This window comes from Pyxicephalus adspersus, chromosome 4 (assembly GCF_032062135.1).
Source record: "Pyxicephalus adspersus chromosome 4, UCB_Pads_2.0, whole genome shotgun sequence".
Taxonomy (NCBI): domain Eukaryota; kingdom Metazoa; phylum Chordata; class Amphibia; order Anura; family Pyxicephalidae; genus Pyxicephalus; species Pyxicephalus adspersus.
Genome location: NC_092861.1, coordinates 109,386,407 through 109,406,071, shown reverse-complemented (window position 1 = coordinate 109,406,071; position 19,665 = coordinate 109,386,407). Strand labels below are relative to the sequence as shown.

The following is a 19,665-nucleotide window of genomic DNA, read 5'->3' as shown; positions in this document are numbered from 1 at the left end:
CCTGTTATAATCATGCTTCAAATTAAGTTATCGACTGAATGACCTGGCAAAGGCAATGAAGGAATGGGCCCAATGAACTTTTAATCCTATCTAAAACAATAGAGAATTCTACACTTGGCCCAAATACTGACAAACATCTTGCAAGCAGGTGAGAAGACATATTTTCCTAGAGCCACTTATTACATATGCTATGTAATGACAGTCATTAATGTATTTATAGAATGGATTAGGAGAATAGGTGGGGGGAGGGGGGTCAAACGTTTACCCAGCTCTCTGTCTCTTGAGAAGATTTCCATTCTTAATTTGGTAATCCTAGAATGCAGAAGATAGAAGCATTGGCTAAATGCTGGGCAATTGAAATGTTACTCCATTCATGTATCTAGAAAACTGAAGTATTCTTGCTAAGAAAAATATTACTTTAAAATGTCTGTTCAATTTCCACGACAATTACCATGGAGGAACAACAGCATGAGTCTGCCACAAAAAGAAAATGCACTATCAGAGCAAGGAGAAACTATTATAGGAATCTATCTTCTATGCTTGGGTATGTACTGCGGTGCAATCAGTCAGTTACTAATTATACTGCTATGAATTGTTCTAGTTAAAGACATACAATCTGAAAAAAAAATGTTTTACAACTTAGTATACACACGTTTTACTCCTTGTTTTGACAGTGGCATATTATGGTAAAGAAAGCAGTCAAATAATTCTCTATATTTTATTGAATGCCTGATGTCAGTGACAGATTGTTAATGCTTTACATTATTGAGGAGTTTGTTAATAGAACCATCCTCAAAGACTTTGTCATTCCTTTTTATATATTAAATAACTAGGATCAGAACCTTTTTTTCTGGAAGGGAATAATATAATTATAATTGTGATCAAGGGTATCTGTCATGAACACAAGTGTATCTGTCAAAATGACTGAGTAGCAAATTGATGTTCATGTCTGATTACGTAAATGGTGTCAGTGAAACTCATGGCTTATCTTGACTTACATAACCACTCTAATCAGACGTTTGAAAAATCTCTGAGCATTCTTGTGTTCGTGAATGACAGATTATATTAAAACATTCTATGTGGTTTTGTTACATTATTACATTGCATAGGTAAAGAAGAAAGGCCGCATACACACGTCCAATAATTTTCGGATCTTTCATGATCCTTTTCAATGACTAACGACGGCACGATGCATGAACGAGTACAGCACCGTTCTGCTCTATGGAGAGGGGAGGTGGAGAACGATGGAGCGGCACCCTGCTGCACACTCTCCCCCTTCACTTACATTGAGATCTTCGTCGTCCATCATCCTTGGATCTGCCAGGACAGTCGTTCGGACGATGGACGGTGAGCCCTGTACACACGCCAGATTCTTGTCCGATATCGGCCCCGAGCCGAGAACCAATGGACATGTGTACGTAGCCAAAGGGGGAACATGTGTTAAAGAAACGGATAATAATACATATTTTTAAGCCTTGGGTAAATGTAACTACCTAAGACTTAAAATCTGACAACCAGAGCTAACAGTGGACTTTATCGATTGATTTTTGCAGTGTAATTTCTATACAGTGAAATTAGGTCATACTATAAAAAAATAAATATTAAAAATACCATTTATACATATAAATACCATCCATATACATAATGTATGCTTTGTCTGCCTTAATTTTGATTAGTTGTATACTTTTACTAAATGTCCATTTGGTCTTGTTGAAAAAGTTTATATTTCTGTTAGATGTAATGAATAAAGGACAAATATATAGATAGTGCATGTCATAATGTGCAGAAAACATTATTTTTGCATATAAAAACATGAAAATCAGGGGAGTTGCTGTAATGAAAATGAGTACCTGATTAGGTAGAAAAAGGTACAGGGGGTAACTAAGATATGTTCAGAAAGGGAAGACACTGCTATGGGAAGAAAAAAGAGGGAGGACCACATATAAATAATCAAAAAAGAAAGTGAACAGATACGAATTAAGAGGCTGGGTATTACAAGAAAAAGGGGTGAAGTGGAGAAGGTTTTCTAAACCATTGGGCATGATTTATTAAAGCTCTCCATGACTTCCCATAATAGACTATCATGGGCGTTTCTGAGTGACACAGCAAACCTGGAATGGATCTGGTCCAGGACTAAATACTTTTGCCAACTAATAGCAAATTAGTTTAAGAATTCCATTCCAGGTTTGCTGGATCATCCAGGTTCTCCTGTGATAGTCTATCTTTTCCAAACTCAGCAGGCTTCAATAAATTTTATTTATTATTATTGATAAATGCCAATGGGAAATACAGAAAACTAGATTTAGCTGATGTTGAAAAAATGGTCTACCAACAGCAAGTATTAGGATGGATATATGAACTAGAGAGATAATTTTATAGGTACACCACACCTTGATTGCCTATTTTACAATTATTGTTTGTATATGATTATTCTATTCGCATATTAAACAAAATGTGTTGAGAAATTATGTTAACAAACTCAATAATAAAACCAAAATACTGTTTGAAACTATTTAGAGGGTCATAAAACATTGTACTTGGTAAATAGCATCCTATAGATGAGAATGCAAATATTGTTAACATAAAGACATGGGTGATTTATTATCTTTGAAAAACCAGCACTGAAAAGTGTCATGGGCATCTGTTTTGTAACCTTTGAAGTGTATGTAAATATTCTCCCTGCAGTCATCCAAGTGCTAAGTACTTAAGTAGGGGCAGTGCATCCTATAAACCAATATATAATCAGAAGTGTTTCTGCCCTGCCCAGATCCCTGGAAGGAAACTGGCATTGCCAAGTTCAGAGTCATTTAAGGACGTACAAAAATAGCTACAACATTAAGTATGGAGATCTGGATGATTCCATTTAAGTAGATAATCTAAAGTGGGATTTAAAGAACAGGAGGCCTATTTATTAAAAGTTATTTTTTTCAAAATAGGAGATATGCTTAAAACTTTATGTTTACTGCATAGAGTCTACAATACATATTTTTATTTTTGCAAAGTAAAGACATGGGAAAAAAAGGAACAATATTATATTTAGAAATAAGGTATATTAGGGACAACACACCACCAATGACTCTTAAGGACAATCATTCATTATTGCCAAAAATTTTCTTCTTCTACTAGATTAGTGTCAAAGATTTAAAGGATCATGTTTGAATTGTGCATGAGTATACCTTTTTTTCACGTTGTTGTGTGTTCCTAAACTAAAGTAGTCTATTTGCATTAAGCTGCAAAAACAGTGTCCACATACCCATATACTTATCATGTTTAAAAAATCTGAAAGCAAATCACTGCAATGAAATTTTACTAAAATAAAAAAACATGATTTTTTAATGCACATGATTGGGTAGGTAGGGTCAGCAAAGCATTATTCACTATGGTAAGTAAAAAATTAATTGAAAGATGATAATTTGTTTTGCTGTTCTTGTAATAATTCAAACCCATTGTGTACAATTTTGTATTAAAAGAGGAAATGTATTTGTTCTCTATGGGCTGATCACACAAGTTTAAATAATAAATACAAATAATTGTTTTCAGTAATTTGTGTTAACATGTTCTTACTTTATTTACAGGATGGATGTCTTGGTTTGGCAACAGCATTGTCATTTTTATATTATACAAGCAGAGAGCCAACTTGCTGCCCACAGATTATCTTACATTTAACCTTGCAGTGTCTGATGCCAGTATATCTGTATTTGGCTATTCTAGAGGCATCATAGAGATCTTCAATGTCTTTAGAGATGATGGTTTTATCATTACCTCAATATGGACATGCCAGGTAAGAATAAATAATAGACACCCATTAAAAGTCTATTTCAGGCAGTGAGCACATTAGCTTTCTTTAATTTGGTTTTCCAGACAATATGCAATGGATGCTATACCCTATACATACAGTAGATCCATTCATTGCCTACACCTGTATACATTTCTAAAGTATTTCAAGGGATTAAAAAAAATCATGTGATTCACAATTTTATAAAAGCAATTTATGTATCTTTTTTTAACCTATACTGGCAATGCAACAAAATATTTCTTTAACTTTTTATTGAAGAAATTAGAAAATAGAATCCAGTCCACTCTGGGATGGATCATATGAGAACAGAACAGAACAAAATGGAAACTACAAGTATACATGGTTACATTTTACATATAAATGTTTTCTTTTACATTGTAACAAGAATATACAAAGGGGGAGGGAGTAGTCCCCGCTACATTTTCAAGAGTTATTGACTAATATTAGAGTCCAAACTGTTTTAAAGGCACCTGGTGTGGTGGTTTTCTTGAGAATGCAGGTAAATTTATCATTAATTATTATCCAGTTTCCTCTTCACAACTGACAACAAAATAACAGGAGATTTCCAAGCCATTCATTGCTGCCAAAAGTATATTTTTGGTCAGTTTTCTGGTTGGTTTAGGAAAAGAAAAATCAATCATACTGAACAAAGCACATTCGAGACCAGCCAAAAAATGCTCCATGGTGCCCAATTCCCCATAATTTATAAAGCATAAGGGAGATGTACCTGGATGCCATTTCTTCAATCTGTCCGGAATCAGATAACATTGTTTTAGCAACAAATTCCTTCTTAATATGATGAGTGTTTCATGACCAACACTCATGCTATGGTGCAGTTTTGGAAATTCAGGTATGGTTTTATTAATATGAATATGTGTGTTAACTCTCTTTATTCAGAACTGTTCTTTCAAGAGATGGAATAATAAAAATGCACACTAAGCTAAAGGCTAAAGCTGTTTTTTGATAAATTGGGGACTTGGACAACAATCAAACTGGGGTCTGTGGCTAGAAAACTTCAGGCTCCTTGACAAGACCTTACTTTTTAGGGTATGGAATACTCTGCTCCTTTGTGCATTTTCACTATTCTGAATAAATCAGCTGACAGTTTAGCAGTCTTAGTCAAGTTTATCTGCCTTAGCATCAATGGGGGCAATAAATTCTCAGTTTTAGTAAAACATGCCCCAGTGTCAATGTAAAGTGGAGTAATGGAAATGGAAGAGTAAGAAATGTCCTCATGTCCACACAGAATTTGCATGTTACACATAGATATACAAACTTCACAGCATTACATGCATAAACTTATACACAATTTGCACAATGCACAAAAACATACACATAATCTGCACATTAAACACAAACACACACACAGAACTGCATTACATACTTAAATATATACACAAACATGCCTGCACCATAGATACCAGAATATGCTACAATCTTCTTGCTATCACAGTAAAATAGGGGAATAATGGAGATAGTCAAAATTTAGCACATATCTGTCATTCCAGTTTATACATGTATGCAGTTAGTATCTGATGGTGTGGGCCATTTCAGTATAATGCAGATGAGGTTGGTTTTATGGACATATTGCATTCCTTAATAATGTTAATCATAGGTATATGAGGATGAGATGCTTCTTTGCCTATAGCTCATCCTGCTTTTACGTGGTGGAACTACATTAACATGCAGACCTTAATTGCAGCCTAATAACAGAGAAATTCAGATATAAAGTAAATCAAAGTAAATAGGTTACTGTTGGCAAAAGGCAGTTTTCTTACATTTCCTATTTGTGCTTCTTAAGTTAACAATAGACAAGAGATCTTTCCTGAGTTGTAACACTTTTGTCTCTGTAAAATAGAATGCTATTTATTTTATGTGCCCTGTAACCTGGCTACATTTCTTGATCTTAATCTGGGATGCAACATTATTTCAATAGGTGGTTTGCTTGCCATTTTCATTTTTTTACTCTTTGTTGGAGGGGTGTTCAAAAAGTTTCTGCACTGTTTTATTTTTCTTGGAAAGGGTGGGAGAGTGGGGGGAGTGGTAATTGGTCATGTCTGGAAGTGTCATGTGACTATAAAAAATGCATTGCAAAGGAATGTGGTTATGTAGAAAAGTGATGTAATTTGTTTTTGAAATTCTTTATAGAGTTAAAAAAGTGCAGAAATGTATTGAAGAACCCTTGTATATATGTGTTTTTCTTTTCTTGCACTTTTTCTGTCTGTATGCTATGAAAATGGAAGCCTGCGTGTTTCTAAAATATCATGTTGGTATTTTGATGTTTATGTTTGATATACCAGGAATCCTGTAGTTTTACTGGACTGTGCTGATTTGATTAGGATTTTGTTTATAATGTTTATATAAAAAGATGCCACTGTTGTGGTTGTGGATCCACCACTGCCTGCTTGCTATTGTATGTGGAACAGGGCTCTTACTCTTACTGAATACACAACAAATTACATCCATCTGCCGAGATAATCTCATGACTTTATGTCTTGTGCATAACTGCTGGTAAGCCTTCCGATTTCTCACTTTTTGACAGTGATGTCCAATACATAGAGGTCAATGGGCATATTGAGACTTGTTCAAGCAATATTCAGTAAAACAGAATGAGACATGTTGCAATCTAGCTGGGTGATAGTAGAAACCAGACACAGACATAATCTTACATTAAAATAGATTTATACAATAAACAAAAGTGATTATGTTCTTGTCCCAATTCACAGTACTGAATTTGAAATAAAAGTAGAGTTACCACATGAAAAGAAAATGTAAGGAAACCTTTGCTGATATGGACCCTGTCACCTCTGTCATCTCCTACAAAATTCTAGTTTCCAGGCTATTATTCAAATCCAATGGGTTCAGTATGTTTTTAATCACTAACCCAATAAAGAGAAATTGGGCATGTGCCATAACGGGCTTCCCTGCAATTAAAAAAAAATGCTGCTCTCACACATTGCATGTGCAAGATTGGGTGAAGTGAGCAGAACCCAGAGGAAGAAAATGGTCGTGCCTACTGTCCTGTCCGCACCATAATGCCGGGACAGAGCAGGACTTACTGTGCTTGGTTTGCAAAGCACACATTATTAGTTATTCACTTTAGTAGGTGATCAGCCCATGGTCCTAATAAATCAACCCCAGTGTCTCCAAATTTTGAGCCAGAGATAGCTAAGCACCTTTCACTTTAGGAATTAGGCCTGCAATGGGCAGCTCTTTATTTCTCACAATCATGGTTTTCTAAAACTGTGAACTATTCATGGATTTCTTTTAATCATATTAGGTATTACACAATATGCAAAAAAGTGTAAAAGATTTAGTTTTAAGGAAATTAAAGAAAAGGTTAAAAACATATTGTTTAAGTTTTCATATACTAGGTCAATATTTAGACAACTTTGACCAAAACGTCCTTGATTATAAAATAATACTGTGTGCTCTTTTCAAATAGTTAGGAACTAAAACTCAGCAAAATTCAACTGACGACAAAATCGGATGTGGTTTATGTGACTTGTGCAGCAGCTTTATTAGCAGATAATGGAAGGATTAGATCTGCAGACTAAGTTGACACACAATAGCTACTTTGCAATCTGTTTTCAATCCATCCTAACTCAGTTAAAAAGGGATTAGGAAAAAAATGTTGGTAATGTTTTCAGACAGCTGCCACCCCATAGAATAACAGAGCTGGTGAAAGAGAAACCTCTCAGTATTAAACAAGCCATCTATTCATATACAGGTGATGTGATAATAATTTCAGTAATATTATTGTTGCTATTTTGTGTGAAAAGAATACTTTTCCTATTGCTTTTTTTTTTGTTTAAGTAACCATATACACTACAACATTTACAAGGAATGAATCAGATGTATGCATTACCTGGTGAAATTGTGCTGCGATACACATACTGAGCATAGGGGAGGCAAAAAGTACAAAAGTATTTTCAGTGTATACACGCAGAATGAAAAATGATCCAAGTTGATATGATGAGCAGGCAATATTGTCAACAACAGAAACATATTGCAATCAATTATGAGATCTTCTTGTCTTTTTGTAATGGTAAGATAGGACATGGTAAGGATTATGTGTAAATCCTGCTGGAAAAGGGAGGGTAGCTTATTTGTCATTTATGTGTCACTCAAACAAATTACAGTTATGCCACAGTAACAAATTTGGCAACTTCCCAATTTAAAAACACCTAACCATTACAATGTACAATTGGTGTCATAAACACTAACTGTTTGTTGCTCAGTAATTTTTAATGTTTCAATATATAGGGTGACATTTGAAATATTGAATCCTATGTAAAATAATGCTTATTAGATAGATAAGATATCTTGAACCTCAAAAATGTTGAAATTGGATATCATTACTGTTCCATGTTATAAACCTACTATACCATTTGGGACATTAAATTACCAACTTTTCATGTCATGCATCAAAACAAATAAAAAACTTAAAAAAAACTTTAAAACGTTTTTTACAGCAGGACTATAGTCCACAAAAAGGCCCCTAAAAACCCAGGCAGTTTCATTATTACATTTATTATAGAAGGGACACATGAGGTATAAAACACACTTACTTGCTTGATCACTATCTTCTTTTAAAATAAATAAATAATTTTAAATTTAAATAGATAAAAGATAAATAAAAATAAATAAATAGATTTAAATAAATAAACATTTAAATAAAATATGGTTCTTCTGGGGCTGACTAAACTCCCATGTGCATGCAAGATTGGTTCCAGCAATAGAAATCTGACATGTGTAAGTAGCTTAAGGTAGAATGGTGCATAGAAAGTAGCATCCCATCCAAGGTCCCTACAAAGAACTGAAGTGCCAGATTTACGCTGATGTTTGGGATTCAGCTCTATTTGGGTGGAAGAATATTTATCAGGTGATATGTCACAATGTATTAAATAGTCTATTGTAATTGGCATTGGAATAGCATAATATATATTTGTGTTTTTTTCTTTGGAATCTGAAAACCTCCAACAGAAAGTATTAGGGGTCATGGTCCCTTTTATTCTCTGCAAGTTCAGGTACGCTTCAAGGTATTGCAAATATCCAACTATAGAGTTTTCTTAAGATGAACTGGGTGTCTTATACTCTGGTTCCGGGTCATTTTTCTATAGTCTGACACCCCAACCCTCCACTCTGGTGTCTGTCTTAGAGTCCTATCTATTAAAATGCACACTTGGCTCAGTGCCTAATGCTCAAAGGTAAGAAACAAAATAAAAACTAATTTCCTTATGTGTTTACTGTTTTTCTTTCATTTTTATCTGACAACCTCTGCACACCCAGTAACTAGATCCAGATAAGTAGATAAGTAAATCTGAATTTAGATGGTGTTGCTGAAAAGTCACATAACCCTTTGCAGTGCACTCTCTGCATCTAATGCAAATTAGATTATACACTATAAAAGTTGTTTATGACTCAGGTATCATACTATCTCTTAATAGAGAAAGTTCTAATTTTTTGTTTTAAACAAAAGAAAAGCATGAGTGTAATAAAGTTTGGTATCCATCAGATGGCTTTGTTAGCTATGTCTTTTTTCTGGATACTTTGTCCGTAATTTTGTTGCTTACCTAGTTTATTAGTGGACTGCTATCCTTACTGCTTCTCCAGTTAACTAAGTAAATCAGTCACTACAACCTGTGGTAACTCAGCTGAAGGGGTTTATTAAAAAATAAATTCCCTTCCAATTATTGTCATTGGACTAATTGGCAGAATGCTTCCTTACTAGGTGATGTGCCCCTGCCCATGGATGAGGAGCTCGTTTGCATATAACATTCAATAGCATTCAACTCCTAAGTAGTCCACTATTTTACAATATTATACTTTTACAGACAGTATACTTGTAACATTGTTACCACAGAAAAGTAAATCATTGAAAATGTACTCCACCACTACATTTTTATTTGTAATTTTCTAGCTTTATTGCACTAACCAATTTTTTTAATATATCTTCTTCTTCTGTATGTTCTAATGCATTTACTTGTTCTTTGTTGGATGTTTTTAAGATCGATAAGATATTATTTCTGACTGTTGTTTTGGATAAGTGGACCTTGCTTTTTGCCTTAGGTTGCATAGGGCAGACATTTTTCATTAATGATGACAAAGGTGTGTTAAATAACGCCCATTTTAGCTTTGAGGCTTTCACTGAGGCTATTAATCATTGTTCTTCACATAAATGATTCTATTCTCCTTGCCTGGGGCCCTGGTGTTACACTACTGTACAGTAAATGTGGGCTGGAAAAGAAAGATGCTTTGTTAATTTCTTGGGATAGTTTATTACTGATCAGCTATCGGGTAATCTCTTAGACATGAAGTCAAATGCCCTCTGGTATACTCATGATGCATACATTGCCAAAGTACAAAGGTCGTACCAAATGCATTTCTATACTTTCCTAACCGTTTCCCTACCATAGTACATAGATTAGTTTTTCCCAACCATCTAATAATCTCAGCTAAGTACCAGACAGTATAAAACAGATTATCCAGTTCCTGGTTTCAATATATATGTGATTTGACTGAATGAAATGTCCATATGTCTAATTAAGGATAATTTATTACCTTCCCAATGATATCATATAGGGGGCTATTTAGCCTCCTTGCAACAGCAATAAAGTTTATATAACATATTTATATGTTGGAGAATAACATAGTTTCAGACCTAAAATACATATTTTAATTTGTGTGTGGAACATTTAAAACTAGGCTCTGTTAGGGAGGGTTTGTCTACTTTGGTATACATAAAGAGAAAGTATGTAGACACCAAGAGGTTCCTGCAGATTTTTGCATGAAAAGTAGAATTCTACAGCCATGGGGCTCTTTTCCTCTAATAAGAACCCGCAAAAAAAAGCAGGGCAGCAGCAAGAATAAAGTGTAGAATTCTACAGACTTAGGGTGTTTAGACCTTCCCGAAATCAGGACTGTCCCACCATAGCTTAACCTACTTAAACATTGCTTCTATACCTCCTTAAACATTCATTCAGTGCTTAATATAATGGAAGCTATATAAAGGCTGAATTCAGATTTTTTTTTATTTTTCACACATTTTTATATTTATATTTTGAAATACTTTTTCCTGCCATGGTCACATAAACATAGGCAGGGATGGCAATGGAAATTTGGTGAAAATATTAGATTTTAATATTACAATAAATCCTCAAACCTTAAAAACATTGACAAAATGAAATTAAGACTCTGCAAATTCAATTCAGTAGGTGTGTATGTAGTGTGAATTCAAAGAGGTGCAGTTATTGTTGTCAGATGATCTGCATTAGGGATGTTGGTGTATAAAGAAATAATATCAGTGCTCCCTAGTTGATTCTCAGAAGAATTAAGTTTCAACTTCTTAAGTCCTATGTCCCTACAGTGACTAAACTACTGGTTAAAAAAAAATGCTAACATCTGAGTAAAACCTCCACATCCTAAGACAATGGGACAGAACAACAAAGGAATAAATCCTTTATGAATGTTTGGAAGTCAATAAATAACTGAAAAGGCTACAAATTCAACATTTCTTTATTCAGCATTATCTCCAGAGATCCATCCATTAACCTCCCTAGCGGTTCATTTCTTTCGGGTTTAATATGTCTAAAAGCGGTTCATTGTTTTTCATGAAAATTTATTTTATAGTATAATATAAATATTATATAATAGTATGAGTATAATAAAGTTTGAAACACAAAATCATTTAAAAACAATACATTTATTAAATTAAAAAATCTATATATTTAAAAAAATAATTTTTTTAAATTAAAAAAAAAAAACATTTTATACTCATACTATTATATATACTGTAAAAAAAATGTTCTTGAAAACAATGTACCGCTTTTACACATAAAAATCCAATGTATTGCATTCAATACAGGTATTTTGTATTGAATGCAATACAAATAGATTTTGAATTTCCCACCCCGCCTGGCCAGGACGTACACACGCACCGATGTCACTGGGAACTCCCCCAGTGTCTCATCGGATGCAGAAGCAGGAAGAAGAAAGAAGACGGAGATCACGGCGCTGGATGGCGCGGGACCCTGGCGGATCAGGTAAGGCAAAATGACAGTGCTATCTTAGAGTACTTTCTTCTCACCCATAGTAAGAGAACACGTTGGTAAGCTAATCATAGGATTCATTTGTAAAGTTTCTCATGTTGATTCGTAGATCTCAGACTTTTTTTTTTTTTGTGTTTGTGACCTCCTGCATCGGGGGTACACATGTATTGGGGCATTTTGTGAATTGTGTTGCCTTGATAATGGTGACTATATCCTTTGCATCCCTGAAACCCAGGTTCAGTCAGTATCGAACCACAGTAAAAGGATTTTCAAAGAACCTGAGCGCTGACATCTTTGCTGTTTGACCTATCAAACAACTCCTTTACTGACCACATATTCAAATAGAAGGCTGTGCACTATGGGTATTATGGTGAAACCAGGCATTACTTTAACAGGCCTGCAAACCTCAAACATGCTTGTATGGAACTCCCGTTAGCTCTGAATCTCATCCTTGCATGTATTTAAATCAACCTTCTCCACTGCAAAAATAAACACTAAGATCTGTCTAATTTGACCCACACTGAACTGTGCATTAGTTAATATTTTTGTAAAGTTTGTTTATGTATCGTTATTTAAATTCCATTTTTTTAAACTCTTGAAGGTGATGGGATGAGAATGTATAAAAAATTAGCTTTGCTTTTTATTTACAGGTTGATGGTTTTCTTACTCTGTTGTTTGGCTTGTCCAGTATAAACACGCTTACTCTTATTAGTGTGACACGCTATATTAAAGGCTGTCATCCTCAAAGAGGTAAGAATGGTAAAACATCATATTGTAAACAATGTATATTTTCCAATCCAATGCTTCCACCTCCTGTTGCATGTGTGTAAGGCCCAGGTCAGTACCGGTATTCCCCAGACACCAGTCCATAAATCTATAGCCAAGGTCCTCGCCTATAGCAGCCCCCGCTGAGCCTCGGGAGACTGGTTGCGTCTCCAAGCACTCGGTTGCTCCCAGGACTTAGTGCGCATGGGATGGTGTCTGGAGATAGGCCGGCAGTTGACCCGGAGCCCACAGTACAGAGTACAAAATGTCAGGAAATCCAAAAACAAGCCAAGGTCAAAAACACAGGAGATCAGTCCAAGAAGTGAAGTACAAAGTGAAAGGCAAAAACAGAGTCGGGGTCACAAACAGAGGTCGGTCCAGGCAGAGTTCAATTGATAGTCAGGAACAGGCACAGGTCAGTAACAGGAATACTCAAAAATCACTCCAACACAGGTAAGCCCAGCAGACACTATAACAGGCACATCTGACAGGGAGCAGAAAGGCCACAAAGCCCCAGCAGCCAATGACAGCATGGGATTGATTAGGAACCACTCAGCTAATCAACTGCACACAGCTCCAATTCCCTTCAGCTGTGCGGCCCAGTGCAGGGGATGCAGAGGGATAACCCCAGCTACAGGGATGCTGCAACCCTCAGGGCACTAATCCTGAAACCCCAGTGGTACCGCAAGCGCAGCCGTCGGAGGGAATAGATCTGTAATCCACTGGCTACATACTGTAGGAACCCAAAACCTTATTTCTGTATTAGAAAATACATTTTGGGACAGATCAAGAGCAAACTGCCCCTAACAGCATAAGCAGTTTTAAAGGTGGCGCACTCAGCTAGATGAAGGAAACTATATTATGCATATGTAAGTGTTTTGTCTTCCTCCTGGTTACTACCTTAACAACTGCTACATCCCTTGATTGATCCACTTCAGATAAACATACAAAAGAAAATTGGGACTTTTAAAGCAGTAACAATTAGCATCATGAGTATATTCAAAATATATCCATTTATGTCAAATCATATCAAACATTAACACAATAACATTTATTCATTTAATTCCAAAAATCACATAAAATCATCCCTGTCAAGAATGCTTACATATTAACTAGGCTCATATTGTGATGAATGTAATAATAATTAATGGTAATGAATTAGTAAACCTTCTAGATCTCCTGAGGAAGCGAATGATTATTCTCAAGTTATTTTTAGCAGCTTGTATTTTCTTCTGTAACTAAATGACTATTAATATATGTTCATAAAAACTTGTTTTTAGACACCTTGTGAATTAATTACAAAACCACTAAACACAAAATTGCTCCAATATGTCCCAAATAAAAATAAAATAAAATAATTAGTTGATGTCATAAAGTTGAAATCTGGATATTTTGTAGTTATTTTTAAGCCATGGGGGGTTCATTTGCATAGGATTTTACTACCTGCTAGCAATTTTGGTGACAATACTATATTCAGGGTTCCATTTTAAAAAATAACTTGATTCTGTATGTTACAGCCAGCTGCATCAGCAAAAGCAGCATCACCGTGTCTCTGCTACTTATATGGATTGCAGCCTTGTTTTGGTCAGCAGCACCTCTTCTAGGTTGGGGAAGCTATAGAGGTAAGGTGTGTGATAAAATGTGTAACTTGCTTCATATTTGCTTTTTCTGATCTTATAACTGTAAAATCATACATTTTAGAGCGTTTGTGTGAGCGAAAACTGTAATCTTTTTGCATCTTTAACTGTAATCGTATGCATGAAAGCAAGAGATCAGCTTAATATAAAAACATTTGATTGCATAGCTGGCATAGTACATTGTCACTGAATACACTAAAATATGCAGTTTGTGAACTAGAGTTCATGTGATCTAGGCTTCCTAGGCTAAGAGCCCCAATTTTAATTAGAGGAAAACAATAGGTATTTATTCATTCTTAATAATATTGTAATTTGTTAATGATAATAAATACGTTGGTAAATGTATAAAGCAATATTTTCATGCATGAGAACATTTTTGACATTGCTATGCAATAAAATGCACATGCACCAAGTAAAGCAACAAATCCAAAAACCTGTAAGCAATGCTATCAGATTAGGAATGGCAGTGAATGTATTGGTATTTATCAATGAAATCTCCCACACCATCTGGTGTGTGTTAATGCATGAGAAAGATACCCAAATACTCAATCATTTATTACCACTAGCATAATAGTTTACTAAGGGGGTGTTAATTAATGTTTTCATGTAGGATTCATATATTTTTTAAATTGGATTCAGTTGGAACAATGGCCCTGATTTATTAAAGTTCTCCAAGGCTGGAGAGAATACACTTTCATCAGTGAAGCTGGGTAATCCAGCAAACCTGGAATGGATTTCCTAAAAGTCATTAGCTATTTATTAGCAAATGTTTTCAGTCCTGGACCAGATCCATCCCAGGTTTGCTAGATCACCCAGCTTCTCCGATGAAAGTGTATTCTCTCCAGCCTTGGAGAAGTTTAATAAATCAGGGCCAATGTATAAGTCATGAGTACACAAATGTGACAAATGTGTGAGTTGTTGGTGAAGGTTAGGTGAAAACATTGGTTATTAGAACCCCACACTTTCTTTTATTGATTTTAATTATAATCACAGAGATCATTTATAATGTTTTATTCCTACAAATTATGCATGTATATTATTAGCTGTTGTATAGAACCAAACAAGAGAAGTAGTCACATGGTTATATTAGGCATGCCATGGCTTAGCCAATGCACTGTTTGAATGAAGGTTTGTATATTACTGCTCTAGTTAGTAAAATCAACATTTTATTGAACACAATTTATGCTGCATACATAAACACATTCAGTATGGGTGCAAAGTAAAAACCTGAAGTGTGAAATTTAGATGTCAATGAGGTAATATTGCGCTAGCATAAATATCATATCCCTTGGTAAATCAGCCCCACTGTATTTCATGTCAATCAAAATGCACAAGGCAGCACTAGATTGTCTGTATAAAAGTTGATGGTTCACTGAGTGTGATCAGCACAGAAAATGTAACAGACCATCATATAACTTGTATACATTTTTAATATTTTACATGTTTTCCCATTGCAAATTATTTGAAATACTATAATTTTCTTTTTTCTTAGACCGTTTGTATGGAACATGTGAAGTAGACTGGACAAAAGCCAGTTTCTCCACCATAATCAAGTCTTATATTGTGTCCATATTTATTTGCTGTTTCTTCCTGCCTGTAATGGTCATGCTCTTTTGCTACATTTCTATCATTAACACTGTTAAATCAAGTCGTGCTTTAACTACTGAAGGAAGTTTATCAGACAGACAAAGGAAGATGGAACAAGATGTAACCAGGGTATGTGTCTTTTTAGAAAAACATATAAAAACAAATTTACTATATTAATGAATATATGAATTTCCAATAAAAACTGTTTGTTTTTAAATTGGACAAACCTCAGATCCAGTTCAAAAACAGCCTGTTAGGGACTACGGATGTCCTTAAAAAGTATGTTTAGTTTTTCAGGTCCACAAAAAAATAATAGCTTTACTGTTAAGTTAGGTGATGGTTTTTAAAACTCTGCAACACATTTTAGACATTATGGGTCTGATTTAATAAAGCTCTACAAGGCTGGAGAGCATACACTTTCATCAGGAAGCTGGGTGATTCAGCAAACCTTGAATGGATCTAGTCCAGGATTCAAAACATTTGCTAGCAAATAGAAAATGATTTTGAAAAAAACATTACCAGGTTTGCTGGATCACCCAGCTTCACTGTTGAAAGTGTAACCTCTCTAGCCTTTGAGAGCTCTAATAAATCAGACACTAAATACTTTCTCTACCAGTCAGAAACTTCTCACTCAATGAAGCCACTTGTTTTTATCCTTTTTTCTCTGCAGTGTTTTTAAACATTGAGCCCCAAAATGTATTAAGGTATGGATCTGGTTACTCCAATTTGAAAGTAATGTTTGGTAAAATTTTTGTCTTGTGTTATATAATTAAAAAAGAACACCAGTTTATCTGAATACCACCAACCCACCCCATCCCCACACACCTTCCAAAAACACTTTATATTTTTTATGTTCACTTTACACATACCTTTCTTCTGCAGTTTTCTGGCTGATCGACTGGTCCAGTTATTTCATGGGTGGTTCATTGGTGGAGGGCGGGTCCCTAAATCTAGACTAAACTAGATTTATATTATTACACACAGAATTCTACTTTATTAAAGCTTTATTTATTTTAAAAAATATATATTTATGTACACAGTATAAATATATTATATATACATATGGGTTGAGTAATAATACATTCATACGTTTATATGATTATCATATGAATACCTTAAGACACACAAGGTCATTTATATAGGACTGACTCAGTTCAGTCACTTAAAGTATATTATTATAAATAATCAGATTAAATAATATAAAATACAGATATCAAACCCCTATTTAGTGTAGTTTAAGGAAAAATATACTTATATTTAGTTTCAAATTGCACTTTAATTTATTTTTTTACTAGCTTCCTAAAATCCCCTGCACATCAGCCCGACTGGCAGAGTGATGAAAATGTAAGTAATGAATCCTGCATGGCCTCATCACTAAATTGCTGTTCTTTCAAAATCCAATCTTGTTTTTGACCAAGCTGTATTGCTTCGATAATAGTGGAAAAAACGTAAATGATCAGCACCTGAAAAGTTCAGTAAAGGTAAACTATTTGCCTGCTTATAAATCATAATGATGGCAGGCGTTACAGGCCATACCAAAAATCTAGCTTGTGATGGAAGCCTCCTGGGTGACAGCCATTGTCTTCACTTTCACACACTATATTCTCAGTCAAAACTTGACCAACAAGCCAACTTTTCTACCCACAATTTCCCAAGATTTCTACCCACAGAGATGCTTTTGGCAATATAAAAGTATTAGCTCGGTGCTACTAAAACTTCTCTGCACAAAGACTTCATTGCTGAAAGGTAAAAGTTAGCAAAAATTACTTTAGGGCTGGTTTTAGCTCAGTTGTAGTTTGTTACTGTGTGTTATGTAAAGCAGTAACTTGTGCCTATGATTGCCAGTTGTTAGGTATCCTCTTTTTAATAACTATTTTTGTTGGTAACCTACTTTTGTAGACACCAGAAAAGCAATACATTGATGCAAGTATAGCAGTTGCTTCTCTTTGTAAAATTTTTTCTTATTTTCTCTTTATAGGTTTCCATTGTAATATGCACAGCCTTTATAATTGCTTGGTCTCCCTATGCTGTGATTTCTATGTGGTCAGCATGTGGGTATTATGTCCCAAATTTAACTAGTATACTAGCAGCTCTTTTTGCAAAATCTGCCAGTTTCTACAATCCTCTAATTTACTTTGGGATGAGCTCTAAGTTCCGAAAGGATCTCAGCATCTTACTTCCATGTACCAAGGCAAGCAGTAAGGACCCGGTTAAACTGAAACGCTTTAAACGTCTAAAGCATAAACAAGAACCAGCCGCTAAATTCATTGAACAGAAGCCTGTTCCACATCCAGAAGAAGCAGCAGAGATAGCACCAAGTCTAGACTCTGGAGTGGGAAGTCCTAGCAATACCCCCCCACTTGAAATGAAGGAGGCCTACACCTGCCGCCTAAATATAGCACCTGAAGATCCAAGTTATCAGTGTGATCGGCTATAATGTGATTGACTTGTTTTTCAATTCTTTTCATCTTTTTATGCAAGCCAAGACAAAATGTGTGACTTTAAAAGTATGTTCACTTTATATGTATCACCTGATCTCCAATTTTATATACTATATGAAGCAGCAAAGATACGCATCTGCCTTATAGATAACAGTGTTTGCCTTCATGATCTGTGAAGGAAATGGTTGTGTGAATACATTCAAAGTGACAAGGTCAAAAACTGCTTTTTTCATCACTTTCATAGTATATTAATCAATCTGTGGACATCAAAAGAAGTTGTTATTAATGATAGAAATCCAAACAAATTAGTTTGAGTCATCTAATAACCAATGAAAGCAATTTTGCCAGGGGGAAGGCCACCTAGTCAACGGCCAACCCACATCCAACTAACAGCCTAAAGCAAAGCTTAAACCTTTTATGTTAAGCCAAACTTTCAGATTAACCTAACGGCAAAAGCAAAAATGTAGTTTTATATGTGGTTTTAAATGTTTATTTATATTTATTTCAGAGTTACTAATTTCTGACCAAATTACAAAGTAAATATATGCTGTACTAACATTTGTACAAAGTTGTCACTAATGGTATAATATGATCAAAGTGATGTTTTTTATCACACGTATGTGCTAACATAAAAAGTGAAAGTATATATTAAAAATGATGTTTATTGCAATAATTAATAAGTTAGCCGTTATCTTTTACCTGAAGAAAGAGAGGCTGTTCATTTGTCAAAAGGTCACTTTGTTTAGTAGGTAAGGAAACGTGGTAATGTATATCCAAGGTAAAAAACAGTATTCCTAAATACTTTCTAAAATAAATTAAGTTGGACCTTCAAAGTGAAACATCTTAGATCATTACAATACCAAATAACTACATGATAGATAAAAACAAAGGTTCTATCATCAATTGTGAGTAGCCACAGAGCCTATAATTGTAAACAAATATTGGTATTACAACAAATCTGGAAAAAGGGTAATCTTATTGGGTTTTAAGTATTTAGGGTTAGGCTACCCAAACCAATATAACAATGTGTTACTGGATGCTGGAGAATGACAACTGAGCCATTTTAATTATCTATCAGGCAATCTGTTGAGTGGGCTATTTGAACTTAGGGTCCTGGGTATGCACATCCGAGGCTCATCGTCTCCCTTTGGGATTAAGTGTTTCCCTTTTATTATAGACAATGGAGCAAAGGGTTGGAACACCAAAACCTCCAGGTATACAGAAATCTAATTAGAAACTGTAAAAACAGGGATTTCTTGCTTTTTGAAAATCCAGGACATATATGACAAATAGACATCGGACAACTTGGCTCTACTTTTTGCTCAGTTATTAAGATTCTGATTTTTGTGACCTTATGGATTTTAGCATGCCAAGTGTGTATGTTATTA

At 34.8% G+C, this 19,665-nt stretch overlaps 1 protein-coding gene across 1 annotated transcript; it reads left to right on the top strand.

Moving 5' to 3' along the window:
• Positions 1 to 313: 313 nt before the first annotated feature.
• Positions 314 to 18,947, top strand: LOC140329150 (visual pigment-like receptor peropsin). Its single transcript, XM_072409270.1, has 6 exons — positions 314 to 544; positions 3,576 to 3,781; positions 12,498 to 12,597; positions 14,130 to 14,234; positions 15,742 to 15,965; positions 17,815 to 18,947. Exons 1-6 carry the CDS (start codon positions 424 to 426, stop codon positions 18,271 to 18,273), a joined length of 1,215 nt encoding a protein of 404 aa, XP_072265371.1. The 5' UTR covers positions 314 to 423; the 3' UTR covers positions 18,274 to 18,947.
• Positions 18,948 to 19,665: the final 718 nt, after the last annotated feature.

What these genes read in the sequence shown, in the direction of transcription:
- LOC140329150 (XM_072409270.1), top strand. Translation starts at nt 424, where the DNA reads ATGTCTGTTCAATTTCCACGACAATTACCATGGAGGAACAACAGCATG. An exon ending in AGGCTGTCATCCTCAAAGAG is followed by an intron (nt 12,598 to 14,129) that starts GTAAGAATGGTA and finishes TGTATGTTACAG; the next exon opens with CCAGCTGCATCAGCAAAAGC. An exon ending in TGGAACAAGATGTAACCAGG is followed by an intron (nt 15,966 to 17,814) that starts GTATGTGTCTTT and finishes TTCTCTTTATAG; the next exon opens with GTTTCCATTGTAATATGCAC.